This window comes from Lacerta agilis, chromosome 4 (assembly GCF_009819535.1).
Source record: "Lacerta agilis isolate rLacAgi1 chromosome 4, rLacAgi1.pri, whole genome shotgun sequence".
Lineage (NCBI taxonomy): Eukaryota > Metazoa > Chordata > Lepidosauria > Squamata > Lacertidae > Lacerta > Lacerta agilis.
Genome location: NC_046315.1, coordinates 9,459,907 through 9,487,748, shown reverse-complemented (window position 1 = coordinate 9,487,748; position 27,842 = coordinate 9,459,907). Strand labels below are relative to the sequence as shown.

Here is a 27,842-nt window from a genome sequence, read left to right as displayed (position 1 = left end):
GACAAACTACCCCTCAATTCTCCCGCCGGTGGTACTACCCTCCCATAACAACGCTTACACCCCAGCTGTACAAATATTAAATTTACGCTTCTTGTTTCACCCACATTGGCATTTGGCTCCATTCCCCATGGGAACGTGGCCCTCAGAAGGTTGTACAGAATGGAATGTGGCCCTTGAGTTACCCCCCAAAAAAGGTTTTTAGTGTCCGCTGTAGGGCACTACACTGTATCTCCCATCAAACATGGAGCCAGCGTTTTAGAGAGAGCTCAGATTTTTCTGTGCCTTTCTCTTGCGTTTGGTGTATTCCCCCCTCCCCTTATCTGCTATAAACATCTCATCTCATGGAGGCAGGGGCGAAGAAGACGAAATATTAGGGGGAGACCCATTTGACTTTCCTATTTCTCTGGGTGTCTCAGGTGGCCAAGGGGTGCGGTTGAATGGAAAGTTTTTGTTTGTTTCTGCAAACGGAGAGTGAAATCTTCATTTTCCTTTCCAACCCAGGGCGTCCACAGCGTAGCAGGCCTTTTATTGTCTTGTTCCTTTTGAGGCAAGGCGTTTGAAAAAGAATTCTTCAATATTTCATCTTTCCGCCTTTTGTTTCCTCTCTGCCGCGTTTGCGAGTGCCTGAAAGCTTTCTTCAGTCTTCACCGGTGGCTGTTGCAAGAAAACGAAAAGCCCCTTCTTGGAAACGTTGCTCTTTGTTTTAATTTTTATGACAGATGTTTTCATCCTGACGCGAAAACTTCCTTCCTTCCATGTCTGTGGACAGCACCTGTGGCTATTCAAAGAGAAGGGTTTTTCTTTCTTTCTTTCTTTCTTTCATCACTTATTTCCAAGAGAACTCTCCCCACCCGCCCAGCAGAACTGTGCATTTAAACTCTCCTGAGTATAAATGTTCTTCTGGTGCTTAGCGTGAGAGCTGTTCAAAAGGAAGTTTGAGGAGTGTGTCTGTGCAGGACAACAATGTGTGACACGGTTGTAGTTTTCCTTTAAGCTGTTCCAGTGTAACTCGCAAAACGTGAGTCTCGATAAAGGATAATAGCGTTTTCCTCGGCTCACAGGTGCCTTTAGGCAATATGCAGAACTTGCATTTATTCATCAGGAAATGTGGGCAATGCTTGTCTGGATGTACATGTTGCCATTAAACAACCATTTTATCCTCCAAAGACCTCAGCAGAATACTAGGGCTGGGCGATAAATCAACATATTGTCCAAAACTGGTTTGAAGTCGACACTGATATGGACTTCATAGTTTTTGACCTGGCAATATAACGTGAATCATGATTTGTATTTTAGGGCTGGGCGACATAGCGTCCAAAACCAGTTTCAAGTCCATATCATGATAATGGTTTCATAATTCTTGACCTTGCAATATATTGCAAATCGTGATGTGTGTGCTATGCAAAAATCGCAATGTGGGAATAACTGAAGCTAGCCAATTCCTCTACATAGCTCCATCCTTATTTCAGTCATTGTGATATATCAGTACAGTCGTGCCTTGGTTCTCCAACGGCATCTGTTCCATAAGTCCGTCCGACTTCCAAAAACGTTTGAAAACCAAGGTGCAGCTTCTGATTGGCTGCAGGAGCTTCCTGCACTCAATTGGAAGCCATGTTGGACGTTCGGGTTCCAAAAAAGTCTGCTAACTAGAACACTCACTTCCGAGTTTGCAGCGTTCGGGAGCCAAAACATCGAGTTGCAAGGCATTCGGGATCCAAGGTACGATTGTATATTGTGATATTTCACAAAGTTGAAAGCCAGATATCACCCGCCACAAATGTTTTATCTTCTCAGCACCCTTGTGCAGTTGGTTCGGCTGACAGGTTCCAAGTCAACCTGGGAGCGTAAGGTGAGGGGTGATTTGATTTTTTTTTATTGAGGGGTGATTTGAACCCAGATCCGCATTCTAACCACTGCACCACACTGGCTCTCCTGTGCATATTTCGCACTGGGAAGTCGCAACTTGTGCAAGTCTCTCCGCCGCCACCCCACTCCCCGGGATGCATATGCAAAGCGAAGTGCCCACATGTGTGACCGTTCAGACATTCAGCCAAACTATGGTTGGTGCCAACCACAGTTGAAATGGAAACTGTGGTTTGGAGCTTCTGCACATACCAACATGCTGTAGTTTGCGGTTGCTTGCCGCCTCCTGTTTTCCATCTGATCTGTACACTCACTTCTGTTGCGCGGTGGCCTCTAAAGGAGGCTAGCAGCGGTTGATGTACACCAAGCCTTTGTTTGAACAAACCACGGTTTCTAGAAACCGCAGCGAAGCAGCTCCATCAGGGAGGGACTGTAGCTCCGTCATTACAGCCCATGCTTTGTGTCGGACAGGACGTCACGTGTGGGGAAGATGGGTGTGATTTGGCAAGATCTGCCTCGCAGGCCAGATTTGAACCCTAGCAATGCAATTTGGCCCATGGGCTGGAGGTGGCTGGAGGTTCCCCACCCCTTAGCTAACCAACAGTTTCCCTTTGTTTTGTTTTGTTTTAACTCTTGCAGCCTGCAAATGAAGAGAGAGAACCTGGAGAAAATCCCCATTTCTTTGATGTCCCCGCATTTCTGACAGTCTCTGGCCAACTCCACTTGGAAGTGATGGCTGGGTATGGATTTTGCTGGTTTACTTTTTTTTGCAGTTGGGAGATTAAAGGCTGACTCTGTGGGTGTGTTATGGGCCCCACGGTGGTTGTAAGGTGCTGGCACAACGAAAATATCCATGGGGTGGGGCTTGTAAACGGCACTAGGAGCCCAGTCGTGGGTGAAATCATATTAGAGGGACAAGCCCAAATAAATTTATTTATTTCTTATTTATTACATTTACACCCCGCCTTCCTTCCAAGGACCTCAAGGCGGCACCCATACTTCTCCCCGTGTTATCCATGCAACAACTTGATGAGAAGTAGGTTTGGCTGAGAGAGGGACTGGCCTAGTGGCTGGGTGGGGATTCGAACCCTGGTCTCCCAGGTCCTAGCCTGGTTCTCTAACCACCACACCACCTCCCTCCAGTGTGTCTGGTCAACTTGAGAGTGGAATAGGCAGGGGAACATAGAAGCAAGGCAAAGGAGGGTCAGGTGGTCACAGTTTGAAAGAGTGCCGGCTTCAGCTGGTGTATCGCAGAATCATAGAATTTTTGAGTTGGAAGGGACCTGAGGGTCATCTAGTCCAACCCCCTGCAATGCAGGAGTTCTGCCTACAGCTGTCCCTGAGTGGGCTCAAACCACAGACCTTCTGGTTAACAGCCAGATGCACTGGCTCATTGCACCACCTCCAGGTCCAACTACACCCTTTTCTGGGCCACTGTGGCTTGGGTAATCTCACGTTTTGACTACTGCAGTATACTTTGTGTGGGGCTTCCCTTGTTGTTGGTCCAGAGGCTGCAGCTATTGCAGGATGCCTGTTAGCCACTGACCCTATTTTAAGGTCTTGTTACTGTTTCGGCAGGGTGGGGGGGTGTTATTGGGTTGGTTTTGCTTTTATTCTGAATATGCAGTTTGTGTTTTCGTATTGTCATTTTGCCCTGTGAACCGCCCTGAGACTTGCGGGTAGAGGGTGATATACAAGTTTAATAAATGAATAAATTATAAAATTTATAAAGCTCTAAACTGCCCTGGACCCAGGGTACCTGAAAGACCAGACTTTTTGCCCATTGTGCAGTAACGGCATTAAGATCAGACTAACAAGCACAGTATCAGCTTGTTTCACTATTGTCGAATGTACCGCTTGCCGAAATATGAGTTGCCCCCATCTGTATTGGCATTCTGCTGGGTTTTGAAGATGCACCCTTGATCTGTCAACCTGAGCCAGCCTGTGCCCACCCCACGTGGAACCATGTATGGCATCAGGTGTGGGGCAGGCAAAGACTGTGAGCAGGGCTTGTTAATCTGAGTCTGACACCATTAAATTTGACACCAAAATTTGGAGCTGCCTGATGTAAGCGGGACTTGAATTCAGCCCCGGTCAGCTGATTGTTGGCGATCTATTGTTTCAGTTTGGCTGCACCCACCTGTCAAATTAGCTCATCCAGGGTGTGGGGGATGTGACCCCTTGTTTTAGGATTTCCAATGGCGATGATGATATTAATAATCTTATAACATGTAGTAGGGGTCTCCAAACTTTCCTTGCCTCGGGCCGGTGTCTCCAGCAATGATTGTGCGGCGGGCTGGAGGGCAGGGGAGCGCACGCCTGTATGCGCGTGCGCACAAGCTATTTCCGGTGCACATTCGGGTCGGAGGAGGCCCATGTGCATGCGCACAAGCTATTTCCGATGCTCCTCTGACCCGGAAGTGGGTCCCCGCGCCACACTGCTCCGGTAAGAGCAGGCGGTGGGCGGCAGCGGCAGGGGTCGCCGCGGGCCGGATAAATGAGTCCCTCGGGCCTTATCCAGCCCCTAAACCATAGGTTGGTGACCACTGACGTATAGTGTTGGCGTTTTGGTAAATTAAACAGGATGAAGGTGTTGTAATGACGCGGCACTCTATTAAATCAGAACTTAAAAAAAAATATCCAGAGAATTATAAAGTATAGACACCCCACGCAAGTATAATTGGGGGGAAATGAAGGGGACTCACCTTCACATCAGTCATTATTTTAGTAATGTCCTTCAGATGTGTTTTGGGTTTTTGTTTTGTCTCCCCCCCCCAAAAAAAAAACACCCAACCCTTGTACCGGACTTCAAAATAAACAGTCGGGGCTCTTTGAGTACAGGACACAATGTTATATTGCTTCACACCCTGTCCTTCAGTAACATGTTCTTTTATTATTTAAGAACAACACCAGGCATCTTAAGTGGCTCGAATGCACGCTAAATTTAGACGAGCTAAATTTATCCGCTTGGAGAGAGATTCTTCTTCTTCCGAGCCAAAATGACATTCCAGGCTTTTCAGCCTTCAAGAAAGGGCCTGAAAAAAAGGGGTCTTAAAACGGATTACAAGGAAGTGAGGCCAGTTGCCTCCGACAGCGCTCTTTTTTTCTCTGAGGAAAAAAAAAAAAGACGGCCTAAGGATCTCAGGATCCGTGTCTTCGAGTGGGCACTGGCCGCCATTTTTTATCGCCACGCCATGTCCTGAAAGGCACTTGAGAAATAATGAACTGAAGAACGCGGCCGTCTCAAGATGGCTCGATTCACACTTTTTGGGTGGGTTTGGGCAAACATGCTCTTTCAGTAATGTGCTAATAATTAGAAATTACAATTGTAATTATTTTGTTGTTTATATGTGGCCCATCTGACTGGGTTGCCCCAGCCACTCCCAATGAAATGAAGTTACAGGGAACCAGGCCTTCTCGGTAGTGGCACCCGTCCTGTGGTACGCCCTCCCATCAGATGTCATGGAGATAAATAAGTACACAGCTTTTAGAAGACACCTGAAGGCAGCCCTGTATAGGGAAGCTTTTTAATGTGCAATGTTTTGTTATGTTATATATGTTAGAAGCTGTCCAGTATGGCAGGGTTAACCCAGTCAGGTGGGCAGGGTACAGTTTGTTTGGCAGTGAAACAGATTCCCACAAGAGGTGGTAGACACTCCTTCCTTGGAGGTTTTTAAGCAGAGGTTAGATGGCCATCTGTCATGGATGCTTTAGCTGAGATTCCAGCATTTCAGGGGGTTGGACTAGATGACCCTTGGGTCCCTTCCAAGGCGTAAGATTCTATGATGATGATAACAACAACAACAATTGTATGACCTTCTAAGTTGTGCAGACATTTTAAGGAGTCCTGCTTAGGGGCCAAGAAAAACGATTTTTCTGTCAGTTTGGCTACAGGTCGCTTTTATGATGTCCGGCTGACTGCTGTCCACAAGTCCCCCAGGAAAGGGTGATATGGGCAAATAACTTGTTAGTTAATTAAGATAAAGGGCAAAAGCATTCTGTGGAGGGAAAACACATCCCCAACTGAAGACAGCTATCCATCTTTCCCTTTACTCTTCTCCAGGTTCTGTGTTCCCAGCTCTTTCTACCATTTCCCCAGAATCCTCTGCAGGTCAAAGGGTTCCCCCGGCCTTGTGGAAATGGCTTGCTGTGTGCAGATAGTTTGCCTTAATAACATCTCTGCTGCTTCTTAATTAAGATCAGCAGGGCACTCTGCTTTCTTCCCTGGCATTCAATTCCAGGTTTGCAGAGGACACGGGAACAATGGGGTCCTTTTCTTGCTTTAAGACATGATTGGAAATAAGAGGGAAAGCTCGTTTGTTGGGGGGGGAGGTTTTTCTGCCCCTGAAAAACCGCTTTGTACGAGATGCTCCTTGCACACGCACAAACCCTACAGATCTTTGCTGAATTTTCTTATCTGCAAAATACACAGGTACGGAAATCTTCCCCCGGCTTCACTGGTGTTTAAAAAGCATTTGCAGTTTGGGGTGGGGGCTGGGGCTGGGAGCTAATCCTGCAACAATGCAGGGTGGATTATTAGAATAGAATAGAATAGAATAGAATAGAATAGAATAGAATAGAATAGAATAAATCTTTATTGTCATTGTCCCCTTGCGGGAAACAATGAAATTCCTGTTGCAGGGTTACCTCAGAAATCTGTGCCCGGATAGCTCAGGGGACAGATTTGGTGGGCAATGCATATGCAGTTTTGGCAACCCCCTGTTCTTTATTCCTTGTCCTCCGTTCCAGCTTATGGGGGAAAGTAGGGAGAGAAGTCTTGGCATCAGGACAAAACCAAACCGCTGAACCCATGTTTCTGGGGGAAGCGTATTGGTGACGTCACAGGCTCTGGCCAGTAGGTGCTGATCAGAGCCTGTGTGTTTTGTGGGCGTGACTTTCCCACCGTCTCGTTGCAGGGCATTTTCCAAAGTGTACACATTCGGTCCGACCTTCCGGGCTGACAATTCTCAAAGCCGCAGGCACTTGGCAGAGTTCTACATGGTGGAAGCAGAGCTGTCTTTTGCCGAAAGCCTTCAGGATATCATGCAGGTATGGAGCGAGTTACGGGGAGCGTGGAAAACGGAGCTCTTTCGAAACAAACAAACAAAAAACTGTGGTGTTTATGTGTGGTTTGAAACCTGCTGCCTGTCCTACCTTTGAAGCAGTCGTGGGGGAATCTTTGGCTCTTTGCTGAACTACAACTCCCATCAGCCCCAGCAAGTGTGGCCAATGGTCAGGGATGCTGGGAGTTGTAGTTCAGCAACATCCAGAAGCCCACAGCTGCCTTAGAAAGGATTGACTGGAAATTTGAATGATCTTCCACTTCTGGCTAACTTTCCACAAGCTCTGATTGACGATCGTACAAGTTGTGTGTGTGTTTTTCCCCTGCTAGGTGTTTTATTACATTCTTTGTGGCTCCCGCGAAAAGAGTTCAGCGCTATTTCTCCCAAAGCAGCTGCCCTGATGTCCCTGTGCCGGGCGATATTGAGCTGCCAGACTCGTTTTGTGTGAATGCGATTAAAAATAAATAAATTAGGCTGAGGTGTCGAGTGCTGCTCCGATGCTATTTTCATCCAGGCTGCCCAATGATTTTGAGGAAACGGAAACTTTCCTCCTTCAAAAATAAGAACGTCACAAAGGCCAAAAAGCAAAGAGGGCTAGAACTGTGGGTTGTGGGTGAGGGATTTGCCTTTGACGGGGAGAAGCTGTAGATGAATTGGCAGGACACCTGCTTGGCATGCAGAAGGTCCTAAGTTCGAATCCCCAGGATTTCTACCTGGAAGGATCAGGAAGCAAGTGTTGGAGCAGGTATATCACAGCGAGTCAGAGCAGACCAGGGGAAGGGGGAACCTCAGCTCCAGGGAGCAAATACGGCCCTCTGTCCTCTCCATCTGGCCCTCCAGGTTTTCCCAGTTCCCCGTCCAATTTGAAACCATACCAAACCCTGCTTAGCTTTGCAGACGTGCCGGCGGTTTTATTGCTGCACTACTAGGCTTTTAGTTTTTTTTACAAATTTATTCTGGATTAATACTCAGCAAGAAACTAGACTGTTAGAGGACCCTTTTTGCTGAAGTTGTACGATGGCTGCTTACTAAGATATCTGGGGCGAAAGGATTAGGACCGTGGGGCTACCTTTGAAGGTGACCCAGAAACTACAATTAATCCAGAATGAGGCAGCTAGACTGGTAACTGGGAGTGGCTGCTAAGACCACTTAACACCGGTCCTGAAAGACCTACATTGTCTCCCAGTACGTTTCCGAGCACAAGTCAAAGTGTTGGTGCTGACCTTGAAAGCCCTAAACGGCCTCGGCCCAGTAGACCTGAAGGAGCATCTCCACCCCATCGTTCTGCCCAGACACTGAGGTCCAGCTCCGAGAGCCTTCTGGCAGTTCACTCACTGCGAGAAGTGAGGTTACAGGGAACAAGGCAGAGGGCCTTCTCGGTGGTGGCGCCTGCCCTGTGGAACGCCCTCCCATCAGATGTCAAGGCAATAAACAACTACAGTGGACGCTCGGGCTGCGAACGCGATCCGTGCGGGAGGCGCGTTTGCAACCCGCAGCATCCGTAACCCGCAACGCAGCATCTGCGCACTCGCGGGTTGCGATTCTCCACTTCTGCACATGCGCGGTTTAGTGCTTCTGCGCATGCGCGAAGCACCGAACCTTGAAGTAGCCCGTTCCGGTACTTCCAGCTTCAACGCGTTCGTATCCCGCAACGAACGCAACCTGAGGCATGACTGTATCTGACTTTTAAAAGACATCTGAAGGCAGCACTGTTTAGGGAAGTTTTTAATGTTTGATGTTTTGTTGTGCTATTATTATTATTATTAGTGGTAGTATTATTATTATTATGAAGACCAAGTCCTTCAGTAGACTGAAAGGGAGCAAGAGTACGCTGACAGCATCTTCATTTGTGGGCTTGCTATTATGGAAGTAAGTTTTGCATTTGAAAGCACCTTTAACATTTATGCAACTGCTGCATATTAGGACAGTTGTTGTGGGTCTGCAGTTTTGCCCTTGTATCCTGGCCATGCCTTTTTCCTGTCTGGGTGCGAGGCAGAGAAGGGTTGTGCAAATGTGCATAGAAAGTTGCCCACTTTGCAAAGCTAAGACGTACGTTCCTTGTAATACTGCCAACTTTGGTTACACCTGCTTTTGGCACGTGGCCCCCAAAGGGTTTCCCCAGAGGGGAATGTTGCCTTTTGGGGTGAAAACAGTACCCCACCCTTTTATTCTCAGGTCGGCCCTGTCCAGTAGTTTGGCCAATGGCTGTGCCAACCACTGGCACAAAAGTTGCCCAGAACAAGCACAGTACACAATGTCTTATTTTAATCAAGCCCTATCACAAACACTTGCAGTCCATGGGGTTTGGGGGTTTTAAAATCATAAGCCTGTGGGCAGGAGCTTGTATTATTATTTTTTTAATTATGGCTTTTTATTTAACGGTCAATCTGTTGTTCATCACCAACTGATTAGTTGACTGCTTTTAATGAAAGGGCTGGTGCCGTACTATTTTCATTGCAATCATTTGTATGCTTTAAACAGGTTTCATATATGCATAATATAGTTTCAATGCTACTACTGTTTCATATCTTGTTGCTTTTTTCTATGATTTTGAGCAATTATCTGTAAGCCGCCTCGAACCCTTTAAGGCAGTGGTTCCCAGTTAGGGGTCTGGGAACATACCCAGGGGGTTTTCAGCCCCATCCCTTGCTTCCCAGTGAGAGAGCCAGTGTGGTGTAATGGTTAAGAGCGGTGGACTCGTAATCTGGTGAACTGGGTTCGCGTCTCCGCTCCTCCACATGCAGCTGCTGGGTGACCTTGGGCTAGTCACACTTCTCTCAGCCCCACTCACCTCACAGAGTGTTTGTTGTGGGGGAGGAAGGGAAAGGAGAATGTTAGCCACTTTGAGACTCCTTTGGGTAGTGATAAAGCGGGATATCAAATCCAAACTCTTCTTCTCCTCCCCGCCCCCAACTAATTATTGCCGTATTTGCATGGCCATATAACAAATTTTATGGTCTGTTTTTTAGTACGCCTAAAATCATTTGCTTATTAGGGGCTACCCCACATTTTGTTCAAAAAAATTGCTTTGCAGAAGTAACTAACAGAGTTGCCAAAATTTTCAAAAGTATGGGGTCCGTGGCTTGGCTTGTGAAAAAAAATAAAATTATGGGCTCCTCCGTAATTAGCTAATTGGGAACCACTGCTTTAAGGGGGAAATGTTGGGTATAAATAAATATATCATCACCACCATTTCCTTTTAAAAAAGAAGAAAAAGTGGCTTCAAACAGCAGTAGATTCTGTTGCAATTGCCTGCTTTGTAGGTTTTTCTCTGGCAGAAGCTCCGTGACGTATTGGAGCACTTCCTCTTTCAAGGAAAGGAAAACACGGTCTTGGCTTTCCTGCCCCCACCTCTTCGCTATGAACTAACAGTTTTAAAGTTCCCACAGCGTGCAGAAGAAACAACTTTCTCTTGCGTGGGGAAAAAAGTGGGTGGTGTGAAGCACAAAATTAGTTTTTTCCACTCTCTGGGTGAGCTAGAGTTCAGAAGAGGCCAACTTTTGCCACCTTCTCTTGTGCACGGCTGTATTTTTTAAACAAATATTTCTTTTAATAATCGCACTTAAGCCAGAAAAGTTGAATAAGAAAACATAACTAAAAATACCTAACGCTAAAGCAGTTTTCTCACTCCAGGCAAGGTGATAAACTGTGGTTAAGTAAAACCCAAAAGCTGCCAAACTCGTCCAGCTGGGAATGTTCATGTTTTGCTGAAACATGGTTTGGTGTTGCTTCCGTATGTGGAGAGTTTAAGCCACCCAAAACGTGGAATAAATTTAAGAAGTATTGCATTCTTGCATTGTGCATCTTCGGCTCCCTCACTTTTCCTTAGGCTATGGAGGACCTTTTCAAGAAAGTGACCGACACAGTTCTGTCCAGTTGCCCTCGCGATGCTGAGCTTTTTCATAAACACGTAGCTCCTGGTCACGAGGTAAGGGAAAGGAAAGATTTCTATTACCTTAAGAGAGAGGGAAGGAGGGAGAGGGAGAGAGAGATAGTGACTAAAGCAAACCTCTTAGGTTCTGTTATGGCTTTCATGTCTTGGTTGTGGACTTCCTATGTGCCTGAAGGAGCGTCTCCACCCCCCATCGTTCAGCCTGGACACTGAGATCCAGCTCCGAGGGCCTTCTGGCAGTTCCCGCAGCGAGAAGTGAGGTTACAGGGAACCAGGCAGAGGGCCTTCTTGGTGGTGGCGCCCGCCCTGTGGAACGCCCTCCCATCAGATGTCAAGGCAATAAACAACCATCTGACTTTTAGAAGACCTCTGAAGGCAGCCCTGTTTAGGGAAGTTCTTAATGACTTATGTTTTATCATGTTTTTAATCTCTTGGGAGCCGCCCAGAGTGGCTAGGGAAACCCAGCCAGAAGGGTGGGGTATAAATAATAAATTATTATTATTATTATTAGATTGGATGGACCAGGTAAGCCTTCCGCCTGACCCGGCACAGATCGTTTTACTGTGGTTGCTCTGCCTAGCTCCTTCCCGCAGCCAGCAGACCATCCCAATGCAAAACGAAGCCACCATCCTTGCCTTGTGCGTTGGTTGAAACAGCGTAACTCAGCTTTTCTTGTGGGGAAAAAAAAAAACCCTGGGTAGTCTTGACTCTGATTTCGGTGAGGCCAGAAATGGAAACCGATCTCCCGCTTAGATTAGATGTGCAAATCCTCGGTTAGGTTCTGAAAACCTTTCCTTAAAACACAAATGTGAAACTTGTGCTGGTTTCTGAACTCTTCTTCCGGTAGCCATTGTGAATTGTTTCTTCCTCTCCCGAAGGCAAAGGTGGAACGGATGCTGAAGAACCAGTTCATAACGTAAGCAAAAATACATCGGTGTTCTTGTTTGTTGTCGGCTACGGCTGAAGTTTCCCAGCTTTTTTCATCATATCACAATGAATGGCGGGGTCCCTCCTGCACGGTACACTTCAAGCAGTAGCATGCCGCTTTAAGCTGCCAGGATTTGCCCCAAAGGATCCTGGGAACTGTAGTTTTTTAAGGGTGCTGAGAGTTCCTATGCTAGTCTTGGCAGGGTGTGGGTGTGGTGTCATCACATGGTAGAGCTCTGTTTGGGCATACATAGGTATGCAGCCTTTCTCATGCTCACTGAACACATGGAGGCATGGGCAGTGCATACAGCCCCACAATCCAACATCAAACCTGAGGTTACGTGAAATACATTCACAAACACACATGACGTAACCGGTTGCACATAAATAATGCTCAATATATTTCTCAGAGTATCAAATATTTATCTCATACCTAATCAGCATGTAAAGATTAATAAAGTGTAAAGATCAACAAAGTAAATGGAAGTCCCAAGAAACCAGTTCGTTCATAAAGACCAAATTTAAGCTAGTTTCTAATCCACATATGCCTCTGTGTATTCATAACGTCCAAAGAATCCAAATGGGAGCATGCTACAGTTCCATGACAAGGATTTCCGGAATAATGGCCTTGTTTTGCCCTCCTGGGCTTTGTCAGTTGTACATGTTTCATATGGTGTATACCAAGATTATGGATCTCATGACATAGTGGTTGCTCCCATTTGGATGATTTGGACGTTATGAATACACGGAGGCATATGTGGATTAGAAACTAGCTTATATTTGGACTTTATGAACGAACTGGTTTCTTGGGACTTCTATTTACTTTGTTGATCGTTACACTTTGTTAATCTTTACATGCTGATTATGTATGAGAGAAATATTTGGTACTCTGAGAAATATATTGAAGAGCATTATTTATGCGCAGCCGGTTACGTCGTGTGTGTTTGTGCCCCACAACCCACAGCTTCCCCCTTGAGAGGTCTAGAGGACAACAACATAAGGAACAGGCCTTTTCTGTGGTGGCTCCCCGTTTGTGGAAGCCTCTCCCCAAGGAGCCTCAGCTAGTCACCTTCATGACATATCTTTAGGCGTTTCTCTTCAACCAGGCATTTGGCCAATCAACATTCTGTGGCTTTTAAAGTTGTTGTTGGGTTTTTTGTGGCAGCGGGATTGTTATTTTGCTTTTCTTCTATTACGTATTTTGAGTTTTCATGTTGATGTTGTGGACCACCCTGTGATCTTCGGGTGAAGGGCGGCATGCAAATTGAATAAATAAAATAAAAAATTATTAATCCCCCTGCCGTTACTGGGGTGGACACACAACACCCCTAGTCTTTCTTTCGTAGAATCGTCTGGCCCAACCCCTTGAGATGCAGGAATCTCCGCTAAAGCATCCATGACAGATTGAATCCATTCAGTATTGAAGTTTTCATGAAGAGGAAGGGATTCTGAGGCGATACGTTCCATTTAACCCCACAGTGAGCTGTGTGTGTGTGTGGTCAGGGTATCGCGAAACCATTGCGGGGGTTAAAAAGGGCCTATCTCAGCCCTTCAAATTTTGTCGTACTCCATCTCCCATCAGCAAGCATGACCTAGTGATCAGGAATGGTGGGAGTTTTAGTTGAACATCTGGAGGTGGCATCCCTGAAGACAAACCTGCCTCAGAATGGGATGATTTAGAGCAGAGAAATAGCAACAGGGAGTTAAGCGCCAATGACTCTCCCATCACTTTTCCAGTTGAAATTGTCTCCTCCCTGAATGGTTTTTCTTTCTCTCTTTCTTTTTTTAAAAAGCTGCCAGGCATTCATCATAAGCCTTTGCATATATTACGTCGTAAGCTGTGAGAGGCGCGTTCTCTGTGCCGACAAGTTGCAGAAATGAACGGTAATCGTTCCTCCGGCCCGAAATGTGCTCTGGCTGTGACATCAAGCCCGCAGACCATGCTGCTTTCATTTTAAGTGTGTCGTATTTGGCTCAGTTGGCTGTGGGTTTTTTTTCCTTTTCCAAACTGCCTGTTTGTGGCTTCCCACGGAGCAATGCTACAGTCTTCCCAGGGCAGCAGAATTTAACTTGCACTGCCGTTAGCTGTCAAGAAATCCTAGTCCTCTTAGCTACTTGGAGGTGCCACTGGGGAATGGAGCTGGGCCTTTCTGCATTATTATTATTATTATTATTATTATTATTATTATTATTATTATTAATGAAATAAAGCTGGGAAAGCAGCTGCTCTTCCAATGAGCTGTACTCCTTTCTTGTTGAGCTAGTACAGCATTCCCTATTCCGACCGAAAGCAGCTCCTCTGGGTCTTAAGGTTGTTTTCTGCTGCTCCAGAGAAGCGGACACGGGGCAATGGATTCAAACTACAAGAAAGAAGATTCCACCTAAACATTAGGAAGAGCTTCCTGACAGTAAGAGCTGTTTGACAGTGGAATTGCTGCCAAGGAGTGTGGCAGAGTCTCCTCCTTTGGAGGTCTTTAAGCGGAGGCTTGACAGCCATCTGTCAGGAATGCTTTGATGGTGTTTCCTGCTTGGCAGGGGGTTGGACTGGATGGCCCTTGGGGTCTCTTCCAACTCTAGGATTCTATGATTCTAAGAGGGAGGTGTTTCCCATTCCCTGTTTCTTGCTCCTTTTAACTAAAAGTGCAGGAGATGGAACCTTTGAGCTTCTGAGCGTAAAGCCGCTGAGCCGCCTTCCCTCCCCAAATGGGCATGTTAGGGGATCACCTGTTCTGAAACAGGGGTGTGGGAAGCTTTTCTCACCAGCAGGCCAGGTCTTTTATCTTCCCTACCCCTGGCAAACCAAATTTGGCAGGTGGGGCCCTAGCACTGTCTGAGCTGTTTGAAATCACTTTTGCAACCAGAGGTTCAGAGAACAGTGTGGAGCTGTTTGCAAAAGGGCTTTTAAACAGCCTTGCTTTCAAACAGCACAGAAAGTAGCATGCCTATTATTATTATTATTATTATTATTATTATTATTATTATTATTATTATTGCAGGGCAGTGTACAACAACAAAAACGTAATTTACGCAGCATAATTTGTTGTTGTTCAGTCATTCCGTCGTGTCTGACTCTTCGTGACCCCATGGACCACAGCACGCCAGGCACACCTATCCTTCACTGCCTCTCGCAGTTTGGTCAAACTCATGCCAGTCGCTTTGAGAACACTGTGCAACCATCTCATCCTCTGTCGTCCCCTTCTCCTTGTGCCCTCCATCTTTCCCAACATCAGGGTCTTTTCCAGGGAGTCTTCTCTTCTCATGAGGTGGTCAAAGTACTGGAGCCTCAACTTCAGGATCTGTCCTTCCAGTGAGCACTCAGGGCTGATTTCTTTAAGGATGGATAGGTTTGATCTTCTTGCAGTCCATGGGACTCTCAAGAGTCTCCTCCAGCACCATAATTCAAAAGCATCAATTCTTCGGCGATCAGCCTTCTTTATGGTCCAGCTCCCACTTCCATACATTACTACTGGGAAAACCAGAGCTTTAATTATACAGACCTTTGTCGACAAGGTGGTGTCTTTGCTTTTTAAGATGCATAATAATAAATACATAATACAGAGCTTAATAATAATAACAGCCCCCCCCCCGCACAAGCACATTTTCACAGGCAATGGATTATTTAATGGCCAAAGGCCTGGGTAAAGAGTAAAGTTTATTGATTGGATTGATTGACTGATTGAATTTATATACCGCCCTATACCCAGGGGTCTCGGGGCGGTTCACTGAATAAAATGAAAATATAAAACCACAAAATACCTACTAAAAATAAAAACGACAACCCAATAGCCCCCAACCACAAAAAAACACATTTTAAAAGGGCATAAGATGTAAGTCGGATCAACCAAAGGCCTGGTTAAAAAGGAACGTTTTTGCCTGGTGCCTAAAGGTGTATAATGAAGGCGCCAGGCGAACTTCCCCGGGGAGAGGATTCCACAGACGGGGAGACACTGCAGAGAAGGCCCCGTTTTCGTGTTGCCACCCTCCAGACCTCTCGAGGAGACACAAGAAGGAGGGCCTCAGAAGATGATCTCAGGGTCTGAGTAGGTTCATATGGAAAGATAAGAGTCCTTGAGGTATTGTGGTCCTGGGCATTTTAAGGCTTTATAGGTCAAAACCAGCACTTTGAATTGGGCCCGGAAACTAATTGGTAGCCAGTGCAGTCGGACCAGGATTGGTATAATAGGCTGAAACCGTCTTGATCCGATGAGCAACCTGGCTGCTGAATTCTGCACCAGCTGAAGTTTCCGAACCATCTTCAGAGGCAGCCCTATATATAACACATTGCAGTAATCTAACCTTGAGGTTACTGGAGCATAGACAACAGTAGTTAGGCTATCGATATCCAGATGGGGAACAGCTGGGTGGGCCACCAGCCGAAGCTGATGGAAGGCACTCCGGGCCACTGAGGCCACCTCAGCCTCAGGTGTAGCTCCTCCATCCCTGTCCTAAAATAAATGTGTGCCTGGAATGAAACAGCCCAAGTTCTTAACAGGTTCTCTCCCACCTTCCAGGATGTCCTACACGGAAGCGATAGAGGTTTTAAAACGAGCTCGCCATGAATTCATTTACAAACCAGAGGTGAGTGTTGCCGTGTGTGTGTTTTTGTGAGGGAGGGTGTGATATACAAAGGACCCTTCTTTTCATCTTATCACTTCGTCCTCTCACTTATTAAAAGAACTAACAGGGCTTTCTAAGGTAAAATTAAACTCCCACTTAATCCCTTTCTGTATACCTTTCTCTCTTTAAATAAAAGAGAGTCCCTTTCCAGCATCAACGTGGCCAGGTACCCTTTTAAACTCTAGGCCAAATATGAGACTATCCCTTGTGTCCACAGTCTGAGGGGTTCAGCCACTAGAAATCCCCTCGTGTAAAAGCTCGCCTCTTCCCTGAGGTAACTTTGTGACACCCTGGGTCTGTCTGCCTATTTCGCCCTCACAGTGCCCCTCGAAGACACCCCCTCACAGTTCCACTCTTGAAGGAAGTTTTGTCTTTTTAATGAGTGTCCACACAAATGAATTCCATGTACCTTTGCTGGAAAATAACACAGACAACTTTCTGACTGGCACTTTAAAGATGGAAGTTTATTTGCTTAAGATCGTAATGGTTGCGTTAAGGTTTCTTTGCGTACAAGCTTAGTTTCAGTGGTAATATCTTTGTTAATCATATAATAGATAACCTTACAACTACCTAACCTAAACCTACTCTCACAGACCTTCTTTTCAACCACCCCACACTCCCTCTCCCAAGCACCCTCTCAACCGACAAAACGGCTGCCCATTCTCTTTAAACATGTTCAGTCAGTTCAATCTGGAATCTGCGTTAATCCTTGAGGGGCCGGGTTGAAAAGGATAGAACAAACAGTGCAAAAACGTCACAGAGGGTTTCTTCGAAAAACTAAATGTTGGGAGTGGGAATAACGAGGCCTGAGTATTAATATTTCTGTTTTCCGTTTTTTTTCCAGTGGGGTCGTGACCTTCAGAGTGAGCATGAGCGATACCTGGTCCAACACTGTGGCGAGATCCCCGTATTTGTGTTCAACTATCCGTATGACCTGAAGCCGTTCTATATGCGGGACAACGAAGACGGAGCCCAACATACAGTAAGAGTTCCAAGTTAAGATGCCTGGGCATTCCAGGATATTGCCCTTTCGCATCTTGCTTTTTTATACAGTTTCTGGAATGAAGCAGTCCGGTCTTCTGATGCCCCTGATCTTCGGGGAATGTTTGTGTGTGGTGGGTGAGAATTAATAGAGTGCCCATCTCGAAAAGAGACCCGTTGAAACAAATGTACATACAGGTGAAACTTGAAAAATTAGAATATCGTGGAAAGGTTCATTTCTTTCAGTAATTCAACTTAAAAGGTGAAACTAATATAAGAGATAGACTCATGACATGCAAAGCGAGATATGTCAAACCTTTGCTTGTTATAATTGTGATGATTATTATGGCGTACAGCTGGTGAAAAGCCCAAAGTTGAAATTGTAAATTTGGGGTTCTCATCAGCTGTATGCCATAATCATCACAATTATAGCAAATAAAGGCTTGACGTATCTCGCTTTGCATGTCATGAGTCTATCTCATATATTAGTTTCACCTTTTAAGTTGAATTACTGAAAGAAATGAACCTTTCCACGATATTCTAATTTTTCAAGTTTCACCTGTAAGTTGGGCATGTCTATTAATCCCAGTGGGTCTACTCTGAGTAGGACTAACGTTGGCTGCAACCCATGATCTCCCAGGAAAGGAGAGGACCACGCGGAACTCCCAAAGCTTCTGTTTGCTGTGTAATCATTGAATTACTGTGGTTTACTTGTCCCTGCTTACGACTAAAGCCAGGGGTAAGCCAGTGTTTTTGGACTCCAGCTCCCATCAGCCCCTGCCAGCACGGCCAGAGGTCAGGGGTGATGGGAGCTGTCAGTCAGCAGCATCCGAACGGCACCACATTGTCATACTTTAGTGGGGTGGAACAGGATTTATCCAGCAATTCAATGAGAAGGGTGAGCATTTTTGGATTTCACATTGTTCGCTGCCGTTGGGTTTTGTTTTGCTTTAATTGGCTTTTAATTGATTTTACCTGTTTTGCATTTTATCTTGTTGCTAAGTCGCTTTGAGACATTATTATTTTTTTGTATAAAGAGACTAACTAACGCAGGTGATTAATTATATGTACATACATACATACACTAAGACAAACTGGGTTTGTCAGTGACTTAGAGCTTGCAAAAACCGATTGCACGACTTTAAAACTTAAACACCCGTAATTAAAAAGCACAGTAAAACGGTCCTGTTTCAGCATTAAAATAAAGCATTGGCTAACACCATCTTTGATAGTGTGATTCAGAGAGAGATTTATTCCTTTCCCCCTCCTTTCCTTTAAAGGTGGCGGCAGTTGACCTCCTTGTACCAGGAGTCGGGGAACTTTGCGGAGGCAGCCTGAGGGAAGACCGACCCGATTTCCTACAGTCCCGCCTACAGAGGTCAGGGAGAGGATTTCTGCTTCTGGCTTACTGTGGGGAGCTGTTGGACAGTTGGTCAAGGAGGGTCTGTTGAGGACGCCAGCGATTAAAGGGGAGAGGCCGGTCGCGTGTTCAGACAGAACAGATGCTTCTTGTGGGATGTGTTTCTTGGCAGGCCAGACTCATCGGTGCAATCTGTCCAATACGCAGAAATGCAAAAAAAAAAAAAATACTATTGCAGCCCCTTTCTCACAAATGTGTTTGGGAGGGGGAGAGAAATTCGCCACTGTGCATCGGCCTTGTTGTCTTAAGTGCATGTTTTTCTATTCATCTTAATGCACACCTGTAAAAAACTCCTTTGTCCACTATTGTTTCTTTTTGACTAATATGCACACTTTCACAAAAGCAGTTTTCCATAATATAAGGCCTTTTGTATGTTGCTTTCATGATGTTTTCCCCTTGGTTCCACAGGCTGGGGCTTGAAGACACCTACCAATGGTAAGGACGGCCAGGTATTGTTTGTTGGTCTACGGCTTTGTTCATAACGTTGCCCGGGTGGATCCGATCCTCCTCCTTTGGGTGGCGCATCTGTCCAATATTTTTGAGCTGTGATTCCTGCATTGCAGGGGTGGGTGGGCTGGATGACCCTTGGTAGTCCCTCCCTACTCTGCAGTCCCATGATTCCAAACCTTTGCAGCCACCGACTGGTGGAAGGGACAACAAATCCTTTTTCATTCTCTTGTGGTGAAGCACAGATTTGCAATGGCCCATCGTACCTGCTAAATGCATCAGTTGGGACATAGGACCATAGAACTGTGAAATGGAAAAGACTCGTGAGGGTCCTCCAATCCAGGCCCCTGCATTGCAGGAATCTCAACTAAAGCATCCATGACAGATGGCCATCCAACCTCTGCTTCAAAACTTCCAAGGAAGGAGAATCCACAACCTCCCAATGGAGAGGTTGAATGATGTTTTTCTGCGTTCCTCCCCCTGGCACCCCCTGACCTGCCTGACACAGTGAGTGACAGAGCTGTCATTCTCCCTCAGCGTGTGGCGCTGTGGTCTAAACCACTGAGCCTCTTGGGCTTGCCGATCAGAAGGTTGGCGGTTTGAATCCCCACGACGGGGTGAGCTCCCGTTGCTCGGTCCCTGCTCCTGCCAACCTAGCAGTTCGAAAGCACGCCAGTGCAAGTAGATAAATAGGTACCGACGCGGCGGGAAGGTAAACGGCGTTTCCGTGCACTCTGGTTTCTGTCACAGTGTCCCATTGCGCCAGAAGCGTGTTTAGTCCTGCTGGCCACATTACCCGGAAAGCTGTCTTTCAGGCTCCCTCGGCCTGAAAGCGAGATGAGCGCCGCAATCCCATAGTCGCCTTTGACTGGACTTAACCGTCCAGAGGTCCTTTACCTTTACCTTTATAGTAAGTTGAGCAGAAACAAACCTTTGGGATGATTTTAGAGGGGGGAAGTGGTTGCTTGTCTTTGTCAGTAACTGCATTTGACACCTCCAGACAGGGCTGAGAATCTTCCCTACTTGAAATCCCAGGCAGCTGTTGTCAGGCACTGCAGACGACCATGAGCTCAATTTCTAGCATCTCTAGTTATGATTGGGAGGCAACCCTGGAGAGCAGCTTCCGGTCGGGGCAAACAGTGCTGAGCTAGACGGACCAATTATCTGACTCTGAATAAGACAACTTCCTCAGTTCCTGGAACCTAAATAGAGGCCTGCTGGATCAAACCCAGTATTGGTAAACATAACTGATCTGCCGCTTTGCATTCCAGGTACATAGACCTGCGTCGATTCGGATCGACCCCTCATGGTGGATTTGGAATGGGATTTGAGCGGTACCTCCGTTGCATCTTGGGAGTCGAGAACATCAAAGACGTCATTCCCTTCCCACGGTTTTCGCACTCGTGCATTTTGTAGCCTTTCCCGAAGATGCCACTGCCGCTCGTTTTTACGGATCCATGCCCTGCTGCCCTGGCGACAAAACTGCAACGATGTCTGGAAAAATATAGAGACAACGCTCTCCCCGTCCCCATTTTTAGCATTGGATTTGGATAATACTATGGAAAACTTCGCACCGAAGACATTTGAAACTGAGGATAGTTTTGTATTATTGCGTTGTTTTTAAATCCGCAGAGCACTTTGCATCGTAGGACTCACTGACTGTTTTGGGGGCGGGGAGGGGAGAGGACAGTTGTCTCGTCTTTGGCCATAACTAGAACGAACAAGATTAAACTTTCACCAGGTGTCCATTCGTCTGCGAGAAGCGTTTGGGCGGACCGGGAAGCTCTCCACGAGGCGAGATAAGAAGCAACACACCGCGAAGGTTGCGAGAGAGATGCCAGCCGTTTCTCAAACATGGTGCCGTCAAGAATTTGTTGGGCTCAAAGTCCCATCTTCCCTGACCATTTGCTATGCTGGCGGGGGCCGATGGCAGCTGGGAGACGAACCACTATTAGTGGTCCCCCGTACCTTGGGTGTGCTACTCGTATTCAGCAGGGACTGTGTCCAATTCTGTGCTGATATTGTACCAGTTCCCCTTCTGGCGCCTAGCGAAGAGCTTTTTATTTTAAGAACGGTGTTCCTTCTCTTCTGGTTTTGCGGTTAGTTTTAGCTGAATTTATCTTTAATTTTTCAGTTTTTGCGGTACAGGGGAATCTCCACTTAACGCGGGGGCTCTGTTCCTGGCCACCCCGTGCATCAGTGGGACGCTCACAAGTCGGTTCCTCCCCTGCTCCCTTTCAGTGCCCAGAATGGCACATGCGCCTGCTATTGTCTGTGTGCTGACTGTGTGCACGTGGGGAGTTGCCTGTAAATAAATTAGAGGCAACAGAGTTAAATGCCATATAAATTGTTGAAGTGAATAACCAGGGGTCAGCAAACTTTTTCAGCAGGGGGCCGGTCCACTGTCCCTCAGACCTTGTGGGGGGCTGGCCAGACTATATTTTTTTTGGGGGGGTGAACGAATTCCTATGCCCCACAAATAACCCAGAGATGCATTTTAAATAAAAGCACACATTCTGCTCATGTTAAAACACCAGGCAAGCCCCACAAATAACCCAGAGATGCATTTTAGATAAAAGGACACATTCTACTCATGTAAAAACATGCTGATTCCCGGACCGTCCGCAGTCCGAATTGAGAAGGCAATTGGGCTGGATCCGGCCCAAGGACCTTAGTTTCCCTACCCGTGGAATAAGCAAACATGTGGAGGGTCCATGTTGCGCAAGGGCTGAGCTGCACAGTCCCTAAGCGCCGCTGAAAAATTTGCGATATGCTTTCTTGCGTAAATAGTGTTTGTCCAGAAGGAATTTCCTCCGAATTCAGCTTGGCGGCAGAGAAGGCCTTGCTGCTCGGTTCCTGTCTGAAAGTCACGGCATTGCCTGCAAGAGTCTCTCTGACTATCTCAAGGATTGTACGGAGAATTTCTTAGGGAAACTGAACTGCTACATAAATTGAAATGACACCATGATTGGATAAGAACCAGAAATGGTTGAGCCAGTCGCTCTCCCAAGCCTCTGCTTCATTCTTACACCCCATCAGTGGTTAAAAGGCAGCAAAACAGCTCAGCATGCAGTTAGCAAGGTCATACCTTTTGTGGGGAGCTTTGTTCAGCCTGAGGGCCACGTTGCCCCTCAGGTCAACCCTCCACGGGCCGTGTGCCAATAGTGGGTGGGGCCAGAGGCAAAACATGGGCGGATCTTGTATGTAATTTTCCCCATCTTTACAGGAGGTTAGTTTCTGCATCCACCCCCCCCCCTCTTTCCTCTGTTTGGACATGCAGAGAGACATTATCAGAGTTGCCAGCTGGACAAAAGAATTTGTGGGGTGAATAATGGCCACTGAAGAGAGTGTGGCCTGGGGAAGAGGGCATGTGACCTGGAGGACTTCCAAGGGCCTGATAGAGAGACATAGGGAGTCGCACCCGGCCCCTGGACCTGAGATTCCCACCCCTCTGAACTAACTGCACATCATATAATTTTGTGTATCAGGATTTTCAGACTAGAGTCATAGAGTTGGAAGGGACCCCGAGGGTCATCTAGTCCAACCTCCTGCAATGCAGGAATCCCAACTAGATCATACATGGCAGGTGGCCATCCAACCTCTGCTTAAAAACCTATAATAATAATAATAATAATAATAATAATAATAATAATAATAATAATAATTTATTATTTGTACCCCGCCCATCTGGCTGGGTTTCCCCATCCACTCTGGGCGGCTTCCATCAAAAGATTAAAAATTCATTAAAACATCAATCATTAAGAACTTCCCTAAACAGGGCTGCCTTCAGATGTCTTCTAAACGTCAGATAGTTGTTTATTTCCTTGGCATCTGGTGGGAGAGCGTTCCACAGGGAGGGCGCCACCACCGAGAAGGCCCTCTGCCTGGTTCCCTGTAACTCCGCTTCGCGCAGGGAGGGAACTGCCAGAAGGCCCTCGGAGCTGGACCTCAGTGTCTGGGCTGAAGGATGGGGGTGGAGACGTTCCTTCTGGTCTACTGGGCCGTGGCCGTTTAGGGCTTTCAAGGTCAGCACCAACACTTTGAATTGTGCTCGGAAACGTACTGGGAGTCAATGTAGGTCTTTCAGGACCGGTGTTATATGGTCTCGGCAGCCGCTCCCAGTCACCAGTCTAGCTGCCGCACCCAAGGAAGGAGAGTCCACCACCTTCCAAAGGAGTCCGTTCCACTGCAAAACAGCTCTTAACGTCAGAAAGTTCCTCCTGATGTTCATTCAGAATCTCCTTTCTTGAAACTTAAATCCCTGGGCTCAAGTCCTACCCTCCGGAGCAGCAGAAAGGAAGCTTGCTCCATCCTCCATGTGACAGCCCTTTAGATATTGGAAGATCTTGACATTATTTTATTTTCTTCAATTAGTTGGAAGGTGGTTCTGGAATTCTAGAGCAATGTCGTTTCCTTAACACCTCCCGTTGAACTCCTCAGTGTCCTGTTTCAAACAGCTTATCGGTGACATCTTGCCACGATAGACTGGCATGTTTTGTTTTGTTTTGACTCGTAGACAGTCCTGACGCGATCAATTAAAGGATGACTCCTAGGCCTCAAGTCTTCTCTGCCGGTCGTTGGAATGCTGTGGAAATTTGGGGCGGTTGCTTAAGAGGCCTCTCCCTCAGTTTCCCCATTTGCATGATGGGGATAATGATGCCTTGATGTAAGGGAGCGTTCGTGGAACTTTTAATTAAGAGAGATTTTATTTTTGGCAGGCGAGGCCTGTCCTTTCGCAGTGCAGCAAGGAGAAGGAACGTTCCACGCTTGGAAACCTGCAATTTTGGCTTGCCCTGTTAAAATGCTTGTGCAATATTTCGACCCATTCTTTCCTGATGAGGAACAAATGCCAATGGTTAGTTCACTGTCATTGGCAAAACATGCCAATATTCTGACTGGGCGTGTGGAAAGAGCTGCTGGGAGGGGAGTAATTCTCCAATTTAGCCAAAAGTTCTTTGCATAGGTACAATATGCTGGGCCAAAGCAAACAAGATGAATTTTAACAGGGAGAAATGTAAAGTATTACACTTGGGCAAAAAAAAAATATGAAAGGCACAAATACAGGATGGGTGACACCTGGCTTGAGAGCAGTACAGGTGAAAAGGATCTAGGAGTCTTGGTAGACCATAAACTTGACATGAGTCAACAGTGTGATGCAGCAGCTAAAAGAGCCAATGCAATTCTGGGCTGCATCAATAGGAGTATAGCATCTAGATCAAGGGAAGTAATAGTACCACTGTATTCCGCTCTGGTCAGACCTCACCTGGAATACTGTGTCCAGTTCTGGGCACCACAGTTCAAGAAGGATACTGACAAGCTGGAACGTGTCCAGAGGAGGGCAACCAAAATGGTCAAAGGCCTGGAAACGATGCCTTATGAGGAACGGCTTAGGGAGCTGAGTATGTTTAGCCTGGAGAAGAGAAGGTTAAGGGGTGATATGATAGCCATGTTCAAATATATAAAAGGATGTCATATAGAGGAGGGAGAAAGGTTGTTTTCTGCTGCTCCAGAGAAGCGGACACGGAGCAATGGATTCAAACTACAAGAAAGAGGATTCCACCTAAACATAAGGACTGTCCGGGAATCAGAATGAGTAGAATGTGTCCTTTTATCTAAAATGCATCTCTGGGTTATTTGTGGGGCATAGGAACACAATTTCCTTTGCAATTTTGAAGGTTTGGTTGGCACTACTAGGCTGCAGCCTCTCAAATACGTGTGTTCTGTGCTTTTAGGACGGGAACAAATTGAGCTTCTTCACAAAGTTACAGGTGGGTAGCCGTGTTGGTCTGCCATAGTCGAAACAAAATAGAAAATTCTTTCCAGTAGCACCTTAGAGACCAACTGAGTTTGTTCTTGGTATGAGCTTTCGTGTATCTGAAGAAGTGTGCATGCACACGAAAGCTCATACCAAGAACAAACACAGTTGGTCTCTAAGGTGCTACTGGAAAGAATTTTCTATTTTGTTTCTTCACAAAGGTAACCCAAATTCAACTGGGGGGAAAATAAAACGCCTCAGTTTTGCGAGCTGCATAAATTAAGAAGATTGAAGCAATCCCATTTATTCTACCTTTTGCATGTGTGTACATACTTTTGTTTCTGATAGTAAGGGGCAAGGAGCAAGGAGATATGCAGACCTCATCCAGCCACCCTGAAAAAATGTCAATCGTAGGTTGGTATCAATGAGGGCTAGAAACTTGCTCTTTTTAATGTATGCACACATGCCCGCTTTTAGGAAGCTGAACCACTTTTAGGGGTGGTGGTGGTTGTTTTGCTTCAGCCTCGGTTTTCGAGCATCTCGGAAGCCAAACGTTTCGGATCCCGAACGCTGAAAACCTGGAATTGCTTCCGTTTTCAAACGTGCCTCAGAAGTCAAAGCCTTCCGCTCTGTGTTTTTTCAATTTTCACCGTTGGAATTGCCGACAGCCCTTTGCACCTCGGTTGTCGAACGTTTCGAAAGTCGAACGGTCTTCTGGAACAGATTACGTTTGACAGCCGAGGTATAAAATATACTTTACGTATATCCTGTAGTTATAACGAAACGCACACAGCTCTACTTAAATAACACTATCTCTCTTTATATAGAGGGGAAATGTTACTCGTGCAGTGGCAGCCTGGGTCCAATAGATGGCACAAGTCGTTATTGTTTTTTAAAAGTGCAAAATCAGTATCTTTACTGTATTTGAAAGGTGATACTGCTTTTCTGTACTGCTTTGAGCAACTTGGATGGATGTAAGCTACTGCTGGCATGTTCATTGGTAGCTGGGCTAGCTCAGTTGGTAGAGCACGAGACTCTTAATCCCAGGGTCATGAGTTTGAGTTGCACATCGGGCAAAATGAGGTTCCCACACCCAGCCGCTTGACAGACAGAGGACTTAGAATGGTGCAGGGTGCGGCACAGTGGTACCTAACCTGATTGCGGCTCCCCTTTTCACACAAAGCTCTGGGAATCGTATTTCTTGAAAAAATACCAGTTTGAGCAATGTGCGCGGTTGACCCCACGTGTCTGACCCAACCCTCAAGAAATGACGTGGCAGGAATGGAGAAGTGGGTGACTTTTGGGAAGGTGTCGGGACTTCCTCTGTAGATACCTGGACGAGCTGTTTGCAGCTAGGTTTGTGGGTCGTGAGGTGTTCTTGCATTCGTGTAGTGGTCTGGTGGTCATGGGAAGGGGGCAGTTACAGGTGGGTAGCCGTGTTGGTCTGCCATAGTCGAAACAAAATAGAAAATTCTTTCCAGTAGCACCTTAGAGACCAACTGAGTTTGTTCTTGGTATGAGCTTTCGTGTGCATGCACACTTCTTCAGATACACTAAAACAGAAGTCACCAGATCCTTAAATATAGTGAGGGAGGGGGGAGGGGTATTACTCAGAAGGGTGGTGGGAATGGGTGATTAGCTGATAGGTGTGGAAAACCTGTTGACAACTCTTAAGGGCTGCAATTAGTCTTGCAGGGAAAGGCAAGGGGTGAGATGGCTAAAGATAGCTTTCTTATGTATAATGAGATAAGAATCCAATGTCTTTGTTCAGACCAGGTTTCTCCATGGTTTTAAGTTTGGTGATTAGTTGCAATTCAGCCACTTCTCTTTCCAGTCTATTTCTGAAATTTCTTTGTATTAAGACAGCTACTTTGAGATCTTTTATAGAATGGGAAGGGGGCAGTCAAAGACCCATTACGATTTCTGCAACAGGGTCCTTGCCTCCAGCCTCCTGGAGCCAACCACTCAGCAATAATAATAATAATAATAATAATAATAATAATAATAATAATAATAATTTATACACCGCACATCTGGGCGGCTTCCAACAAAATATTAAAATACAATAATCCATCAAACGTTTAAAAGCTTCCCTAAACAGAGGAAGGGTTGGTTTTTTTAAGACGCGGTATGCTCCAAAGTGAAATATTTGGGAGCACTGAAAACATAGTGTGTAAGTTCTGTTACGTACAATGAAACTCCAGGGAAAACATGCTTTAAGTCACTCCGAAAAAGGGTATCAGAGCACTCCGAACCATTTGCCCGTGTATGCGCACAGAAAATAGATCTAGCAGAAAGGAAACGCATGGAGATCTGTGCTGATCGTTGCAATGCAGCCCTAATTATTAATATTTTATAATTATAAGGGTTATGGTATAATCTTAAAAAGGAATAATCTAAGGAGATGCATGGCTGTGACCATCAGGAAGTACCCTGGACTACTGGCATTGCTGCGACACTACCGTGTGTGAGAGAGGGGGACAGAGAAAGAAGCTTAAAATGCATTGCTCACTGTCCAAAGTTGCAAATGCAGAATCACAGAATTGTAGAGTTGGAAGGGACCCTGAGGATCATCTAGCTCAACCCCAGGCAATGCAGGAATGTGTAGCTGGGTGGAGTTCATAATACTGCAACTTGAAGACATCCTATAAAGCTGAACAATGGGAGATTCAAGACAGATAAAAGATGCGCAATGTATTTGAACAACTCAGGAGAGTTGCAAAAAGGTCCTTCTCCGTGCAGCATACTGTGTTGTTAAACTATGGAACTCACTGCTGCAGGAGGTAGTGCTGACCACCAGCTTGGATAGCTTTGAAAGAGGATGAGGCAGATTCATGGAAGAGAAGGTTATCGGTGACTACTAGCCACAATTTCATC

At 46.1% G+C, this 27,842-nt stretch overlaps 1 protein-coding gene across 2 annotated transcripts in view; it reads left to right on the top strand.

Annotated features, from left to right (window-relative positions):
• The window catches only part of NARS2 (asparaginyl-tRNA synthetase 2, mitochondrial), a 38,013-nt gene extending 16,533 nt beyond the window's left edge, over positions 1-21,480 (top strand). For both annotated transcript variants that reach the window (XM_033146025.1, XM_033146026.1), the window contains exons 7-15: positions 2,503-2,603; positions 6,780-6,912; positions 10,756-10,854; positions 11,697-11,734; positions 16,257-16,323; positions 17,207-17,344; positions 18,624-18,721; positions 19,172-19,198; positions 20,482-21,480. In XM_033146025.1, the coding sequence (XP_033001916.1) occupies positions 2,503-2,603; positions 6,780-6,912; positions 10,756-10,854; positions 11,697-11,734; positions 16,257-16,323; positions 17,207-17,344; positions 18,624-18,721; positions 19,172-19,198; positions 20,482-20,626 (846 nt within the window). In that variant the 3' untranslated portion in view covers positions 20,627-21,480. The remainder of the gene's footprint in view (positions 1-2,502; positions 2,604-6,779; positions 6,913-10,755; positions 10,855-11,696; positions 11,735-16,256; positions 16,324-17,206; positions 17,345-18,623; positions 18,722-19,171; positions 19,199-20,481) is intronic.
• The last annotated feature ends 6,362 nt before the right edge of the window (positions 21,481-27,842 follow it).